General features: G+C 33.4%; 6 protein-coding genes and 2 pseudogenes across 8 annotated transcripts, besides 1 other annotated feature; 2 read left to right on the top strand and 6 right to left on the bottom strand.

Annotated features, from left to right (window-relative positions):
* Positions 1 to 13,059: part of a mobile genetic element that runs on past both edges of the window.
* Positions 1,622 to 2,368, top strand: TVAGG3_0856390 (uncharacterized protein; the record flags this gene model as incomplete). Its single annotated transcript, XM_051249530.1, has 1 exon — positions 1,622 to 2,368. One exon carries the CDS (start codon positions 1,622 to 1,624, stop codon positions 2,366 to 2,368), a length of 747 nt encoding a protein of 248 aa, XP_051085005.1.
* On the bottom strand, positions 2,450 to 3,025 carry TVAGG3_0856380 (organellar and viral DNA polymerase type B; the record flags this gene model as incomplete). The annotated part of the gene is made up of 1 exon (XM_051249529.1): positions 2,450 to 3,025. The coding sequence occupies one exon, from the start codon at positions 3,023 to 3,025 to the stop codon at positions 2,450 to 2,452; it is 576 nt and encodes a 191-aa protein (XP_051085004.1).
* Positions 4,157 to 5,143, bottom strand: TVAGG3_0856370 (organellar and viral DNA polymerase type B; the record flags this gene model as incomplete). Its single annotated transcript, XM_051249528.1, has 1 exon — positions 4,157 to 5,143. A coding segment is annotated over one exon (987 nt), but the record flags the coding sequence as incomplete, so codon positions are not given.
* TVAGG3_0856360 (uncharacterized protein) lies at positions 6,320 to 6,793 on the top strand (the record flags this gene model as incomplete). The annotated part of the gene is made up of 1 exon (XM_051249527.1): positions 6,320 to 6,793. One exon carries the CDS (start codon positions 6,320 to 6,322, stop codon positions 6,791 to 6,793), a length of 474 nt encoding a protein of 157 aa, XP_051085002.1.
* On the bottom strand, positions 7,082 to 7,690 carry TVAGG3_0856350 (KilA, N-terminal/APSES-type HTH, DNA-binding family; the record flags this gene model as incomplete). The annotated part of the gene is made up of 1 exon (XM_051249526.1): positions 7,082 to 7,690. The coding sequence occupies one exon, from the start codon at positions 7,688 to 7,690 to the stop codon at positions 7,082 to 7,084; it is 609 nt and encodes a 202-aa protein (XP_051085001.1).
* TVAGG3_0856340 (uncharacterized protein) lies at positions 10,248 to 10,544 on the bottom strand (the record flags this gene model as incomplete). The annotated part of the gene is made up of 1 exon (XM_001291513.1): positions 10,248 to 10,544. One exon carries the CDS (start codon positions 10,542 to 10,544, stop codon positions 10,248 to 10,250), a length of 297 nt encoding a protein of 98 aa, XP_001291514.1.
* Positions 11,568 to 12,175, bottom strand: TVAGG3_0856330 (annotated as a pseudogene). Its single transcript has one exon. A coding segment is annotated over exon 1 (608 nt).
* TVAGG3_0856320 lies at positions 12,195 to 12,909 on the bottom strand (annotated as a pseudogene). The gene has a single exon. A coding segment is annotated over exon 1 (715 nt).

Genomic DNA, 13,059 nt, shown 5'->3' with positions numbered 1-13,059 from the left:
TAAGAGTTGGATTGAAAGCAATGATATCATTTACAGATATAGATGTGCATTGTAAGGCGTCGCTACTGAACTTTACTTTAAGCTGAATGTTTCCTGCAAAAGCTGGAATAAATCGAATAGCTTCTAATGGAAAAACTTTCTAACAGGAATTTTAAACGAAGCTTAAAATCAAATGATTTTCCTGCTGTAATTGGACCACTAACAATTTGTCCTGTTCTGCATGTTCCCGAATGACTCCATACATCTTCATGTCGAGTCTTTGAGAAAACATCTACTTTCTTTATTGTTCGGTAGTTTGTGAGTTTGAAGTTATATATGCTTCTTCTCTTGCGTTGTCTTGAGAATATACGATACGACCATTTGCAAGGATTTGATATCCAGCAACTGCATAGAAAGCGTCATCGAAACCAATCCAAAATCCTGGTGGGTTTGTTTTATTGGAACCTGAACCAATTTCTTTATCTACAATAAATTGACCTTCCATTTTATACGTAATGAATGTATTGTAAAGGTCCAACATATTTTCACCAGGAGGTGAGAGATTGAATGTTACCCATGTGTTATCTTTAGCAGTTCCAGGTTGTGATGGAATCTTTGCGTCAGAATATTTTCTATTAGTGTCACCAATTTGAACTGCATTGTCTATGATATCGAAATATGAGCGAATCTGATGAATATGCTCTGCTGGAGTAAATTCGTTTAACTGTTTCGTTCTGCATGTATTTACTTCAGATAAAAATATCTATTTACTTCATTATTCTCACTCTTCTTCTTGGTATTCGTGGTGGAAGTTGTTTCTTGACATTTTCAATGAACTGTACATTCTCTTTTGTCTCAACTTCTTTCACTGGCGGGTCAGGGTTCTTTGACTCGGTTTGTTTTCAATGAAATTCACGAACTTTGCAATAAGCTCTTGGTTCGTTATTGAAAGAACTCTGGCTTCTTTTTTCTCTGGTTCTATTGACTTTTCAGTTTGAATAGAAGGCTTAATATGGACTTCGTGGACTTCACCCTTGCCATACACCTTAATGTTGTCGCTTTCTGCATTCGCTAATGGAACCTTTCTTTTTCTTACGTATATTTTACCATCTTTACTCTGACTTACATAATAGAAAGGATGTTGTATTCCTCTTGCGTCATTTAATATAATAGACTCTCGCTCTGATTTTGACAAGCTCATTTTACATCGGTTAAAGTTTTAATTTTGTTTTTTATCTGCAGTCAAATGACTCAGACAAGCCTACGGACAAGACCCAAGGGTCATAGATGTTGAAGCATTGAAGAAAGAAATTCGTGAGCAAATTTTATCCGAACTGAAGGAACAAAAACAAGAACAAAAGCCAGAGAGACCAAAGAGAAAACTTAGTGAAAAACAACTTGCTGCATTAGCTGCTGGAAGACAAAAGAACCCACGTTTGCTGGCGAAGAAAGCTAGAGAAGAAGCTGAAGCAAAAGCTAAAGAAAGCTGAAGCAAAAGAAAGAGTAAATGGTTTATTTTTATCCGAATTAAATGTATAGACAAATACCTTTATCTGTTGCGTTCAGTAGTGAAACCCTGACGTCAAAATAAAGGGGAACAGAGTAACGTTTAAGTTTCCAACAGACTGGATTGTGAACATAAATGAAGAGAAGTACATTGGCAATAACATCTATGTATATAACACGTGCTTTCAGAAAGGTTAACTTTATACTTCAAGTCGAGATAGAAAATGACGAACAGTCTTTAAGCGCCCAAAACATTCACATATACAAATACTTTAAAGACGATACAACATTGCAACTATGTATGATTTCATTTAATGAGATGTTCGAGAAAAAGTTCAACATTGAAGTACAAACTTTACAGCCTTTACGTGAGTTTCTTGCACAACTGAAAGAAGAAGGTAGTCAGCCACAACTTATAGACTTTCATTATGAATTTAATGAAAATGAAGATGGAACACATGACTGTCAGTTTATTGTATTCTCACCATTCAATGAAGTCGCTAAAGAGAAAGAAAATCCATTACGTATAAGATTTCAAATCTCTGAACCAAGTGATGATTTCAAGAATGTTTTCAATTATGATGCAATGCTTCCGAGGAAAAATGAATTTTCAAAGATTGTAACACCTGGCATTTGGGATAGAAAGCAAGCTATATTATATTCAAACTTAAGTAAGGGAGTTGAAAATGAGTTCATTGGTCATACAAGAACTACACCACTGCCAAATCCTAAATACTATAAATTAACTGGCTTCAATCGTGAGTTTTGGATAGACATGTTCTCCACTCATGACCATAACTGCCCAGTGTTCTTACCTCCAGACCATAAGGACTGTCTCTACATTGAAGCACAACTCTTAAACTCTACCATTGCAGTATTGTAAATGACCTCATGGGCTTTGCCCTTGCCGCTAGCGGCTTATTTTTATCACGAATGACCTCATTGCTGACAAAAATAAATGACCTCAGAACTTCAACTTACGAATAAAGCTTGTTTTAGTCGTTATTGAGAAGTTAAACTTCTCTTCAAAGCAAGGTTGACACGACTTACATAAGTCGAATGCAATCTCTTGACCGTCATAAAGTGCTTTATATAACTTCATAACACTGAACTCAGAGTCTTTGTCAAATTTTCCTTGCGGAACCATTAAACCTTTATCTTCATCATAGAAACACTGAACAGAGTCAGGAAACATTTCATTAGCGGTTAAAGCAATAACATCTTGCTTCACGCCTTTCATTCTGCAGTGAAATGCAACTTCATTTAAATCGTTCGTGAGTAAGTCTATGTAAGTCTTCTTTCCACAAAATATTGACTTGTATGCTAAACTTTGTTTTCCAGGTGTGATTTCTGCAAAGTCGCTATGAAATTGACCAAGGTTTTTACCAATGAGAACTCTTCCATAACGTTTCTCAAACTCTTCAGCTAAACGAGGGATATCTTCATTGTAGAGATGCATACTGTCCGTATCGCTATAAAAGATGTCCATTCCTAAGTCCTCAGCAGTACAGAATACTTCACACATTATTCTCTTCGACATAGACAGAATGTTAACACCAAGTGGACAGAAGTTAAAGTGTCTGCAAATGCTTTTCGTTAGCTTGAAAATAGTTTTATCTGAACCATCCAAACCTTCGAACTTCACTATATGGTTGTAGTTTCTGATGGCATATCTTATAGCATCTTTGTCATCTACTATGGTTATTTTTGACTCAATAGGAGATAGAATAGTTTTGCCATAAATACTGTTCAGAATGAGCTTTATATTTTCTTGCAAAGGATTTCCTTCTTTCTTATACTTTAACCTTAACTCAAACAACTTCTTTACTTCATCTCTTATTCTAATATCTCTGTTTCCATCGTAATAGTATCCTTGCAACACTTCACATTTGACACCTTGATATTTTATGAGGTCTTGTAATGTTATATGGTCAACATACATTAAACAGCAAGTGTTTGAACTTCTGGGAACGTTAAGTTCTGGATTTAGTTCAGGGTCACAAACTATTAAAGGAAAGTGTCTATGTATTCCAATCTCTGTTATCTTAATGAGAACAAAGAAGCCAGACATAAACTTTTCACCAATGGGTTCCTTTTGGTCGTCATCGAATAAATGTCTCATGAGATACTCTGTGCTTAACATTTCTTTCTTCATAACCTTTGGAATACCTTCTAAAGTATAAAGTCTTGCTATAGCTGATGGATATAATGAAACAGCGTCGAAATCAGCAATGAGTTTCTCTTTACTCTTTTGTTTAATGTTATCTGACAACATACATCTTCCACCTTGAATGCATCTCGAAATAAATTCTCTTGGTTTATTTGAGAGGTCATATAAATTTCCATTCGGGAAGTACACTCTGTTCTCAAATAATTTGTTAGCAATTGAACAAATACTAACGTAGTCATAAACGTTTAAATCAAATTCTTTCAATATGTCATTGCGGAACTTAACAAAACCTTCTCTTAAAATTCTTACATCTTGTTTGCAATAAAATGTGCTATACTTTTCTAAGTCGAAGTGGTTCTCATCTATTCTGCAACCTTTGATGGAATCTATGTTTTTCATGAATGTATCTGCATCCCGGATAAACTTACATGCTTCAGAAATGACACCAGTTCTGTTGTCATTTGCTAACAAAACACTGCTGTAGTAGTTATATGGAAATACTTCTTTCGGTCCTGTTTGTAAGTTAAACATAGCAGGAAATAGTTTAAGCTTCTTATTTATAACACTGTAAGAGTCTTTTATAATAATTGCCCTTCCTTTATATAAGCCAGTTATTTGCATTGTTCGTGAACCTTTAATGATGGGAGTTCCTTTCACTTCTGTCATGTGTCTTAAGATGAAGTTTATATCATAACTGAGGTTATGGAAATATATTAAACTCTTGTCAGGAAGTCGCTCCAAAAATTCTGTTGCACAGTTCTGACCCCAAATGCTTTCACTCACTGAACCATCTTCACTGTCGTAACATATGTTAAAAGCTTTATGAAAGCCGTCTGTACTACACTCAAAGTCAGCAAAGAAAACGTGCTCAGGAATGAACTTGCACTTATTTTTATTTACTTCTTTTGACTCGGCTTTCTTCTTCAGTTGTACACAATACTTTGGAGCATATGTCAAATCTTTAAATGGTGCAATGTTCTGTTTATATAAGTCAGTAGTATATGTGAAAAGTTCTCCATAAGAAATAGGTTCGAAATATTTGCACTCCCACAATGTTTTCATAACATCCCATAACGGTGTTGTTCTATCATAACGAACTACATATTTATCTTCTCTCTTTGTATAAATCTTCATTTGTTTCTCAATGTTCATTCCACCACAAGCTTTGAGAATTTCTATATAGTTGCGAATGAAATATGTTGTCATTGGTAATCTTTCGTTTAGCATGTAGTGGTCTTCAACAAGAAGTAAGTCAATAGTTCTAACAGTTTCACATTCTTTTGGTATATATCTCTTTATTTCATTATGTCTTGAGTCATTGAAATAACCAATGGTAACATTAAATGCTATACCTGTTGCGTCAGAAATTTCTTGTACTTTACTTTGAGGAAAGTCTCTAACACGAATGACTTCTCTCATGTGGTCAATAGTCTTTCCATCTACTCCAGCCTGAATGCAAGCATAAACGAAACAATTGTCTTCTGTCATAAGTGTTGCAGTTCTTTTGTTCAATTCATTGAAAATTTGGTAGCGTTCAAGATTTATAGGTAATGTGCAAAGATACTTCCAGAACTGACCGCTTCTCTTCTTATAAAACTTCTTTTCACACCATTATCTTTCCAAAGCTTTCTATAAGTGCTGGGTTTCCTGTTTGCTTAAGAGCTTCCAAAATGGCTTTCTGGTCATTTGTCAGTGTGCTTTCATCTCTATATGGTCTCTTTTTTGGTTTGCCTTTCTTTACATCTGACATCGTTAAGCCTTCATATTCTGTTAAATCATACATCTTTATTTCGGTAAGATTCTTTATGTTTGTCAAGAAGAAGTCATAGTGCATTTCAACAATACCTGCAGCATTTGCTTCTATCTCTGATATAAAGTTCTCCTTCAAGAGCTGATGTAGTAATGTTCCAATATTATTGAGGTTTAACGTAGAACATTCATACTTTCCACCAAGTTTATAACATACCATCCATCTCTGTTGTGAGTTTTATTTTAATTTTCTCTAAGAGTCTCATGAAAACCTTACCGAAATGTTTGTGTAAGTAGTCTCTGTTTGGTTCATCTAAAGCTTCGATGTTAAAGTCAATGAGTCTATTGCCTGTCTTCATTCCTCTTCCTATTCTCTTCATCTTTCTTTAACCATCTCTCACCTTCTTTTGGTTTGTCGTCAATGGAACGAATGACATCGTTAGCTTTGCGAACTTGTTCTATAGCGCTCTTAAACATCTCTCTTCTCTGTTGTTTCAGTGTGTCGTCTCTTCTTCTTGTTTCACCAACGTTTGCATTTGTTATGTCAAACATTTCTCTTCTTACTTCATGAGGTACTGAACGTCTATGATATAAGTCAATAGCAACGTCATTTAAAGGAAATGCTATTGCATGGACTTCGTCCTCGCCGCGTTGCGGCTTTATGAACTCATGAATTCTATCATAACTTATTGCACCATTATAGTCATTGAGGATGTCAGCGAGTGCTTTTTTGTTTGTTGCGTAATGCTTTGCAACATCTATATTAGCTTCTGTAAGAAGTTGTTTTATTTCCGAGTGTTCTAACTTAGACAACTTCCGATACATCTTTAGTAGGAAATAAAAAAATATTTTTTGAAAAAATTAGATTAGATTTTTTTAAGTTATTTTTCAAAATAATTTAATATTTTTATTTTAATGAAACACATGCAAGATTGCAAGTTCTTTTCATACAATGCTCTCGCTACTGCCATCAAGAATGAGTTCAATAATGCTTCAAATGTTAATGTTATCTTTAACAAGAAGTTTGTGAAAGAATCTAAGTTTGGTCAGTATGTCAGACCATTAGCTATCGTCATTGACCGCAAACGTTATACTTCACAAGAGTTAGCAGTAGTTTTGAAACAAAAGAGTTTCTTCGTGAATGTCAAAGATACTCATTATACTGTTATAAAGAACTCTAATATTGACTTCTTCAGTATTGTTTTAGATTTATCGCAGCAGAAAGAATATAAGAAAGGTGAAACAAATGTGAAATATTATCCTTCATCTCTGAAGACAATAACGAACAAAGATGTTATACAGAAGCTCCTACCAAAGGTTGAAGAAGCTTCTATTGACATTGACGAAGGAAGTGAAATGGTTGAAGAAATTGACCCTGACGTCATTTAAGCAAAAATATATTTTTGGTTAGTCTTCATATCGATATTTTACAACAATTCCCCAATGTATAAACTTTTCATACGCTTTTTCATAAGCTTTATATACCTTCAGAAATTTTGCATAATCTTTAGAAGCATTTAGATATTGTTTAAATGCTTTGTATGTCTTCAGAAATTTTGCATAATCTTTTACATGTTGTTCGTTCTCTTCTTCTGTCATGAGTTCCGAATATTCTAAATTCATGTTCTTTCATATGAGATAAAATTTTATAAAAAAATAAAATTAGCTTAGATTTTTTTATTCTTCCTCTTTGAAGTTATCGAAATATTCTGTTATTTTTTCCTTCAGTAATGTTAAGTCTTCTTTGAATGTAAGTATTGTGCAACCTTTGATGTCATAGTGTGTTTGAGGAAGAGTATTTTTGACAATTTCCTTTATTTGCTCATTCAGTGTCATTGAAATTGGTAAGTTTTCACGATAGAACCAGTTTCTGTCAGATTTGTAAATCTTAGCAAGGTCATAAAAGCTTTTGTTGTTTCTTCTGACTAAATGCAACATAACCATATCTCTGTCTTCTTCTTTCTCCAACTCTTCAGTATATATCATATACTTATAACTCTTTTCCTTTCCTTTTGGTACTGAACGCGGTATTCTTTTCTGTATGCTTTTGTCTTTGGATTCAATGACTTCATCTTTTGCTTGAAGTTTCTTTTCCATCTCTCCACGTTCTGCTTTATATAGTTCATCTAACATCATGAAAATATAACAAGCATAACGAGGTGAAGCCCACATTGCTACAGCGTTTACTAAAAGTCTATGAACATAATAACCTTTCAAACCAGGAGCCAAATTCTTGCGATTTTCGTACGGAATCTCTTCTCTCGGTTTTCCGAGGGAAGCAATCATATGAGGAAATTCTTCTAAAAGTTCTTTTGTCTGTTGGTTTTCAAACCAATGATATGCTTGCTTTGTAGAACGAAGAGCATTCATTATACTTTGCATTTGGTACATGTCATCTTTGACTGAACGAATGAGACGTAACTGTTTGTTATACTGTATGTACTCGTATTCTTCATTAATGGCTTCATGGACTATAACTGTTGTTGTGTTCTCTGATGTTGACATTACTGTCTTTACATACAAAATAAAAAAATAAATAAAAATAAAACTAACTTTATTTTCTGTGATAAAGAAATGTTAAAAATTCATGGTTACATATGTGAAAAGAAGTCACGAACAAATGAAGGTCATAAGATTCAGCAGATAATTCTGAATTGAATGGTGTGTCATACATGTCAAACCGTCAAGAATTGAAGGAGATACGAGGCTATAAAGATTTTGGATATTTTCTGACACACACCCTGAAGGAAAAGTGACAAAACACGACGATAGAAAAAGTGACAAATTGAGAGAAAGTTGTCCCCCGACCAAAATGCAATCATGCTGAAAAAGTGACATTTGTAAAGTTGGACGATATGATTTCCTGAAAAAGTGCAAGACTTGTCTTGAATCAGGACAAGATTTGTCTTGAAAAAATACAAGACTTGTTCTGAAAAAATACAAGACTTGTCTTGAATCAGGACAATTGTTCTCAAATTTGAGAACTTTACGAGTGTGGTAGAATTTACGAAAAAGTGACACTTAACCTTAAATTTCCAAACACTATTTTTTGATTGTATTTTGTTATTTATATATTTATATATATGTATATTTATATATATGTATATTTATATATATGTATATTTATATATATGTATATTTATATATATGTATATTTATATATATGTATATTTATATATGTATATATTTATATATGTATATATTTATATATGTATATATTTATATATGTATATATTTATATATGTATATATTTATATATATGTATATTTATATATGTATATATTTATATATGTATATATATATATGTATATATTTATATATGTATATATTTATATATGTATATATTTATATATGAATAAATAATACATCAAACTAGTTTTAGAGTTGATAGTAAGAACGAAGAACAGTACCAGTAAGATACAGCAGTAGTAGCTGCTTCATGCTGCATTGAGTATCGTTGAATAATTTGAAGTAGTGGTTTTTGAAATCAGCACCCCTATGAGAGCGCTGGCGACCGAAACACCACTAGTAAGATTGTGTATTAGAAACTGCTTCATGCTGTGTTGAGTAAGCTTCGATGTCTTTGTAGGATAGCTTTCTGAGAGCGAAACAAGATAGTGTTGAAAAAAAAATTTTGAAAATCTGAGAGACTGTGCAAGAGCCAACGACCAAAACACTACCAGTAAGATACAGCAGTAGTAGCTGCTTCATGCTGCATTGAGTATTGTTGAATAATTTGAAGTAGTGGTTTTTGAAATCAGCACCCTATGAGAGCGCTGGCGACGAAACACAACTAGTAAGATTGTGTATTAGAAACTGCTTCATGCTGTGTTGAGTAAGCTTCGATGTCTTTGTAGGATAGCTTTCTGAGAGCGAAACAAGATAGTGTTGAAAAAAAAATTGAAAATCTGAGAGACTGTGCAAGAGCCAACGACCAAAACACTACCAGTAAGATACAGCAGTAGTAGCTGCTTCATGCTGCATTGAGTATTGTTGAATAATTTGAAGTAGTGGTTTTTGAAATCAGCACCCCTATGAGAGCGCTGGCGACCGAAACACCACTAGTAAGATTGTGTATTAGAAACTGCTTCATGCTGTGTTGAGTAAGCTTCGATATCTTTATCAGACCACCTTTAAATTAACCACTCACATTCTCACTGTGGTCCATCTAAAATTTGTAAACTTTATGACATAAAATTATATTTTATGCAGGATCCCACCTATTACTTAATCTTTTTGGAATAAATGTTTTATAATATTTATCGATTGATTGTAATTTTTTGTATAAAAAAAAGTTTTTTATTTATATTAAAAATATATTCGGTTAATGATATTATCTTATAATTTGTAAATAAATCTAGTAATAAAATAACTTTAATAGTTGGTGTCACTTTTTCGAAAATTCTGGTTTTTTCAAAAAATACAAGACTTGTTCTGAAAAAATACAAGACTTGTCTTGAATCAGGACAATTGTTCTCAAATTTGAGAACTTTACAAGAAAAACTGACTAAAAAGTGCAAGTCTTGTTCTGAATCAGGACAAGATTTGTCTTGAAAAAATACAAGACTTGTTCTGAAAAAATACAAGACTTGTCTTGAATCAGGACAAAACTTTACAAAATGTAAACTTTACATAACCGTTTCTATCGTACATGATATTTAGTTGACATTGTAAACTATCTTCATGTAAAGTATGGCGGTTTGAAACCGTCGGGAACCTTCACTTTTTTGACGAACTTTCCGCAGCAATTTTTAAAATTTGTGAAAACTCAACGGTTTGACACGTGCCATATGTCATTTTACTCAGAATTTTGTGCTGAATTCAGCAAAAATAATGAGTTCATTTACTCACAATATTTTTGTACAAAAGGACCCCAAACTTTTAACTTCTTTTCTGCAGCTTCAAATGCTATCTTAGCGAGTTCATATTCTCTAAATTCTCTCTTTAAATCTTCTCGTTCCCATTGGTCTAGTTCATATGGGGAATCTCTATAACCATAACATATCTCACGTTCATGTTCTAATTGTTTTTCGCGCATTTTTTCAACTTCTTCTTCAAACAAAGGTTTAGCATTCTCTACTGTATCTTCGAGTTCTTCTTCATCTAATTTCTCATGAACTTTCTTGTCTATGGAGTCCATAATATCTTTGACATAAAATGCATACTTTACAGAGCACCATTCAGCAACAAAATGAACGAGGTCAGGATGTATGTAAATACCTTTGAATTCATTTATAACGCCCTTAGCAAGCTCATAAAATGCTTGTTTTGAGGTTGAGCCACTTTTGGCTCCACCGTATTCTTTCAACCAAAACTCAAGAATTTCCTGCATTTTAGTACTATTGAGAAATCTGTTTAAATGGTTTAACTTTCCTGCTTCTCTTGCCATCTTTGTTGCATTTAATGTAACCATCCTTGTCTCTACGTAAGACTTCAATACCGTTATAAGTGCCTTTTGTGAATGTTTCGCCATTATATTTGTTAGTGAATGTTTTTGCTTCGATTGACATTTCTGTTCTTACATACAAAATAAAAAAAAATAAATAAAAATAAAACTAACTTTATTTTTCTATCTTAAGGAAATTCATGAAAATTCACGAGGGTGAAAAAACAGGTGAAAAAAGAGGTGAAATCTCACCTCTTCAACCTAAACATTATTTTTGTCTGATTTACATCTAATGAAAAAGTTTAGAAGAATTTTCTTATTCTTTCTGGCATATTTTTTGTCTTTCCAGTACTCCCGCTCTAATGGTCCCAGATGTGTGTCTTTGACTCTCTCAAGTTCTTAGATGGTATAACATCTTCAACGCCTCCTTCATATCTTACTTTATAAGTGTCATCGTTTATGTTATAGCCAAGTATTTCAATAACCACTCCTCGCTTTTGCTTGTCAATGGTTTCAGCAAGTTTGCCATTACTACTTTCGACTAATTTATGTCGAGGATAAAAGCAATAGAGTCGTCAGCAGCTTTTATAAGATATCCATTACTTGCGTAGAGTCTACGATATAATAGTTTCTACTTAACCTTAAACGTTTCTTTGTCAACGGTTGTCGTCAAGAACTACACGAACTTTTGTACCAGGAATGAGGGTAAAATTGTGTTGAATTTCTGATATTTTGTGTTTGGCTTCGTTTCTTTTGTATATACTTTTTTCTTGTTGTTGTGTCATTGAATTTGGTGTAATGTCCTGTTGTAGAATGTGTTGAGGAATTATATACTTCGACAAAATGTTTCATTGTTTCTTCGGTAAAGTCTCGCTCTTGATTTAAATCTCTAAGCGTTCTTATGAAGCGGTTTATGATGCCGAGTATGTTATGGTTATGGTCTTCAGTAGTGTAGTGAGTTATGTTATGCTTAATGAGAAAATCTGTGATTTCATTGCTGAGATATGCACTGTCTTGGTCTGATGTTAAAGTACTTGGGCTGTGTTCTGCTACAAACTTTTGTAAAACTCTTAACACTTCACGAGTTCCTTTATTTTTCATTGGATATGCATATGCTTTACGAGTGTTAACATTAATGAAGATGAGGAATGGTTTATGTCCTCCTTTTCTGCTTTGAATGAGAGTGTCAAATTGGTATGCGTCAGGAGTGTTGGAGTAAATTGGTAAAAAGTAGTCGTAAGGGTTTATTTTTGTTTGATGTACAACATTTTTGTCAAAGAACCTTTTCACTTCAGCTCTGTTAGTAAATCCCCAACTCTTTGCAGCTTCATTGAATTCTTAAATGACCTCCATGGATGTTGTTCGAATACTTCTTTCAAGCTCATTTATGTAAAGTTAAAGAGTTTAACCAACTCGTATCCAAGCGTGCATTGTTATATAAGGAGGCATATAATCTTTTCCATTACCTGCTGGGTCTGTAATACCAGCTACAACATGTGTATGATTTCCTGCAGTTCCACAGAAAATACCTGTGCTAACATCTTTGGGTCATCTGAGATATCATATCTGTTCATTCCCTGTCTATTCGAACCCGCTGCAAGATTTATATAACCTCTTTTTGTTATTGAATGTGAATGGTTTCCTTCCACAGATGTTCTTCCACTGAACCTATGCATATGTGAAGGAAGGTTTTCAATACCTATTTTCTTTGAACCTCCCATCTTCATTGACTGCGTATTAGTGTAGAATGGAAAACTGTCAACTATTTCATACCATCTACCACCAAATAAAGTGTTTGGATTTATTGGATTCATAGACGTATAAACAGCTCCTATAGGATATATTAAATCATATATGCTCATAACTCTATAAACATATTCTAAAGAACTTATGTCATTAAATACCATTTGGAATGTATCTCCCGGATGAAATGTTGCATTTGTTCCACTTTTATAATGTAATGTTAGTTCAATAGAATTATCCAAGAAAAATTCAAAAGTATCTGGTTGAAGACCTCTAACAAATTCAAATGGAGTTGCTGGTTCACCATTTATAATTTCTGTTGTAAATGTCATTGTATCTGGTTTCGAAAATTTCTTTGTTAGTTCTGCATCCACATAAGTTTTGTCTGCTTTCTTATCTAACATTGCTGGTAGTTCATGTGCTTCAAAGTTTCTGGCATGACCTTCAATGTTCCTGCAACTGTTATCTAAATTGTTAAGAGTATCTTTTACGCTTGTACTTGGATTCTCTAAAGGTGCACTTGAAC

This window comes from Trichomonas vaginalis, chromosome VI, assembly GCF_026262505.1.
Source record: "Trichomonas vaginalis G3 chromosome VI, whole genome shotgun sequence".
Taxonomy (NCBI): domain Eukaryota; phylum Parabasalia; order Trichomonadida; family Trichomonadidae; genus Trichomonas; species Trichomonas vaginalis.
The sequence above is the reverse complement of the archived record's forward strand: the minus strand, read 5'-3'. Positions and strand labels throughout refer to the sequence as shown.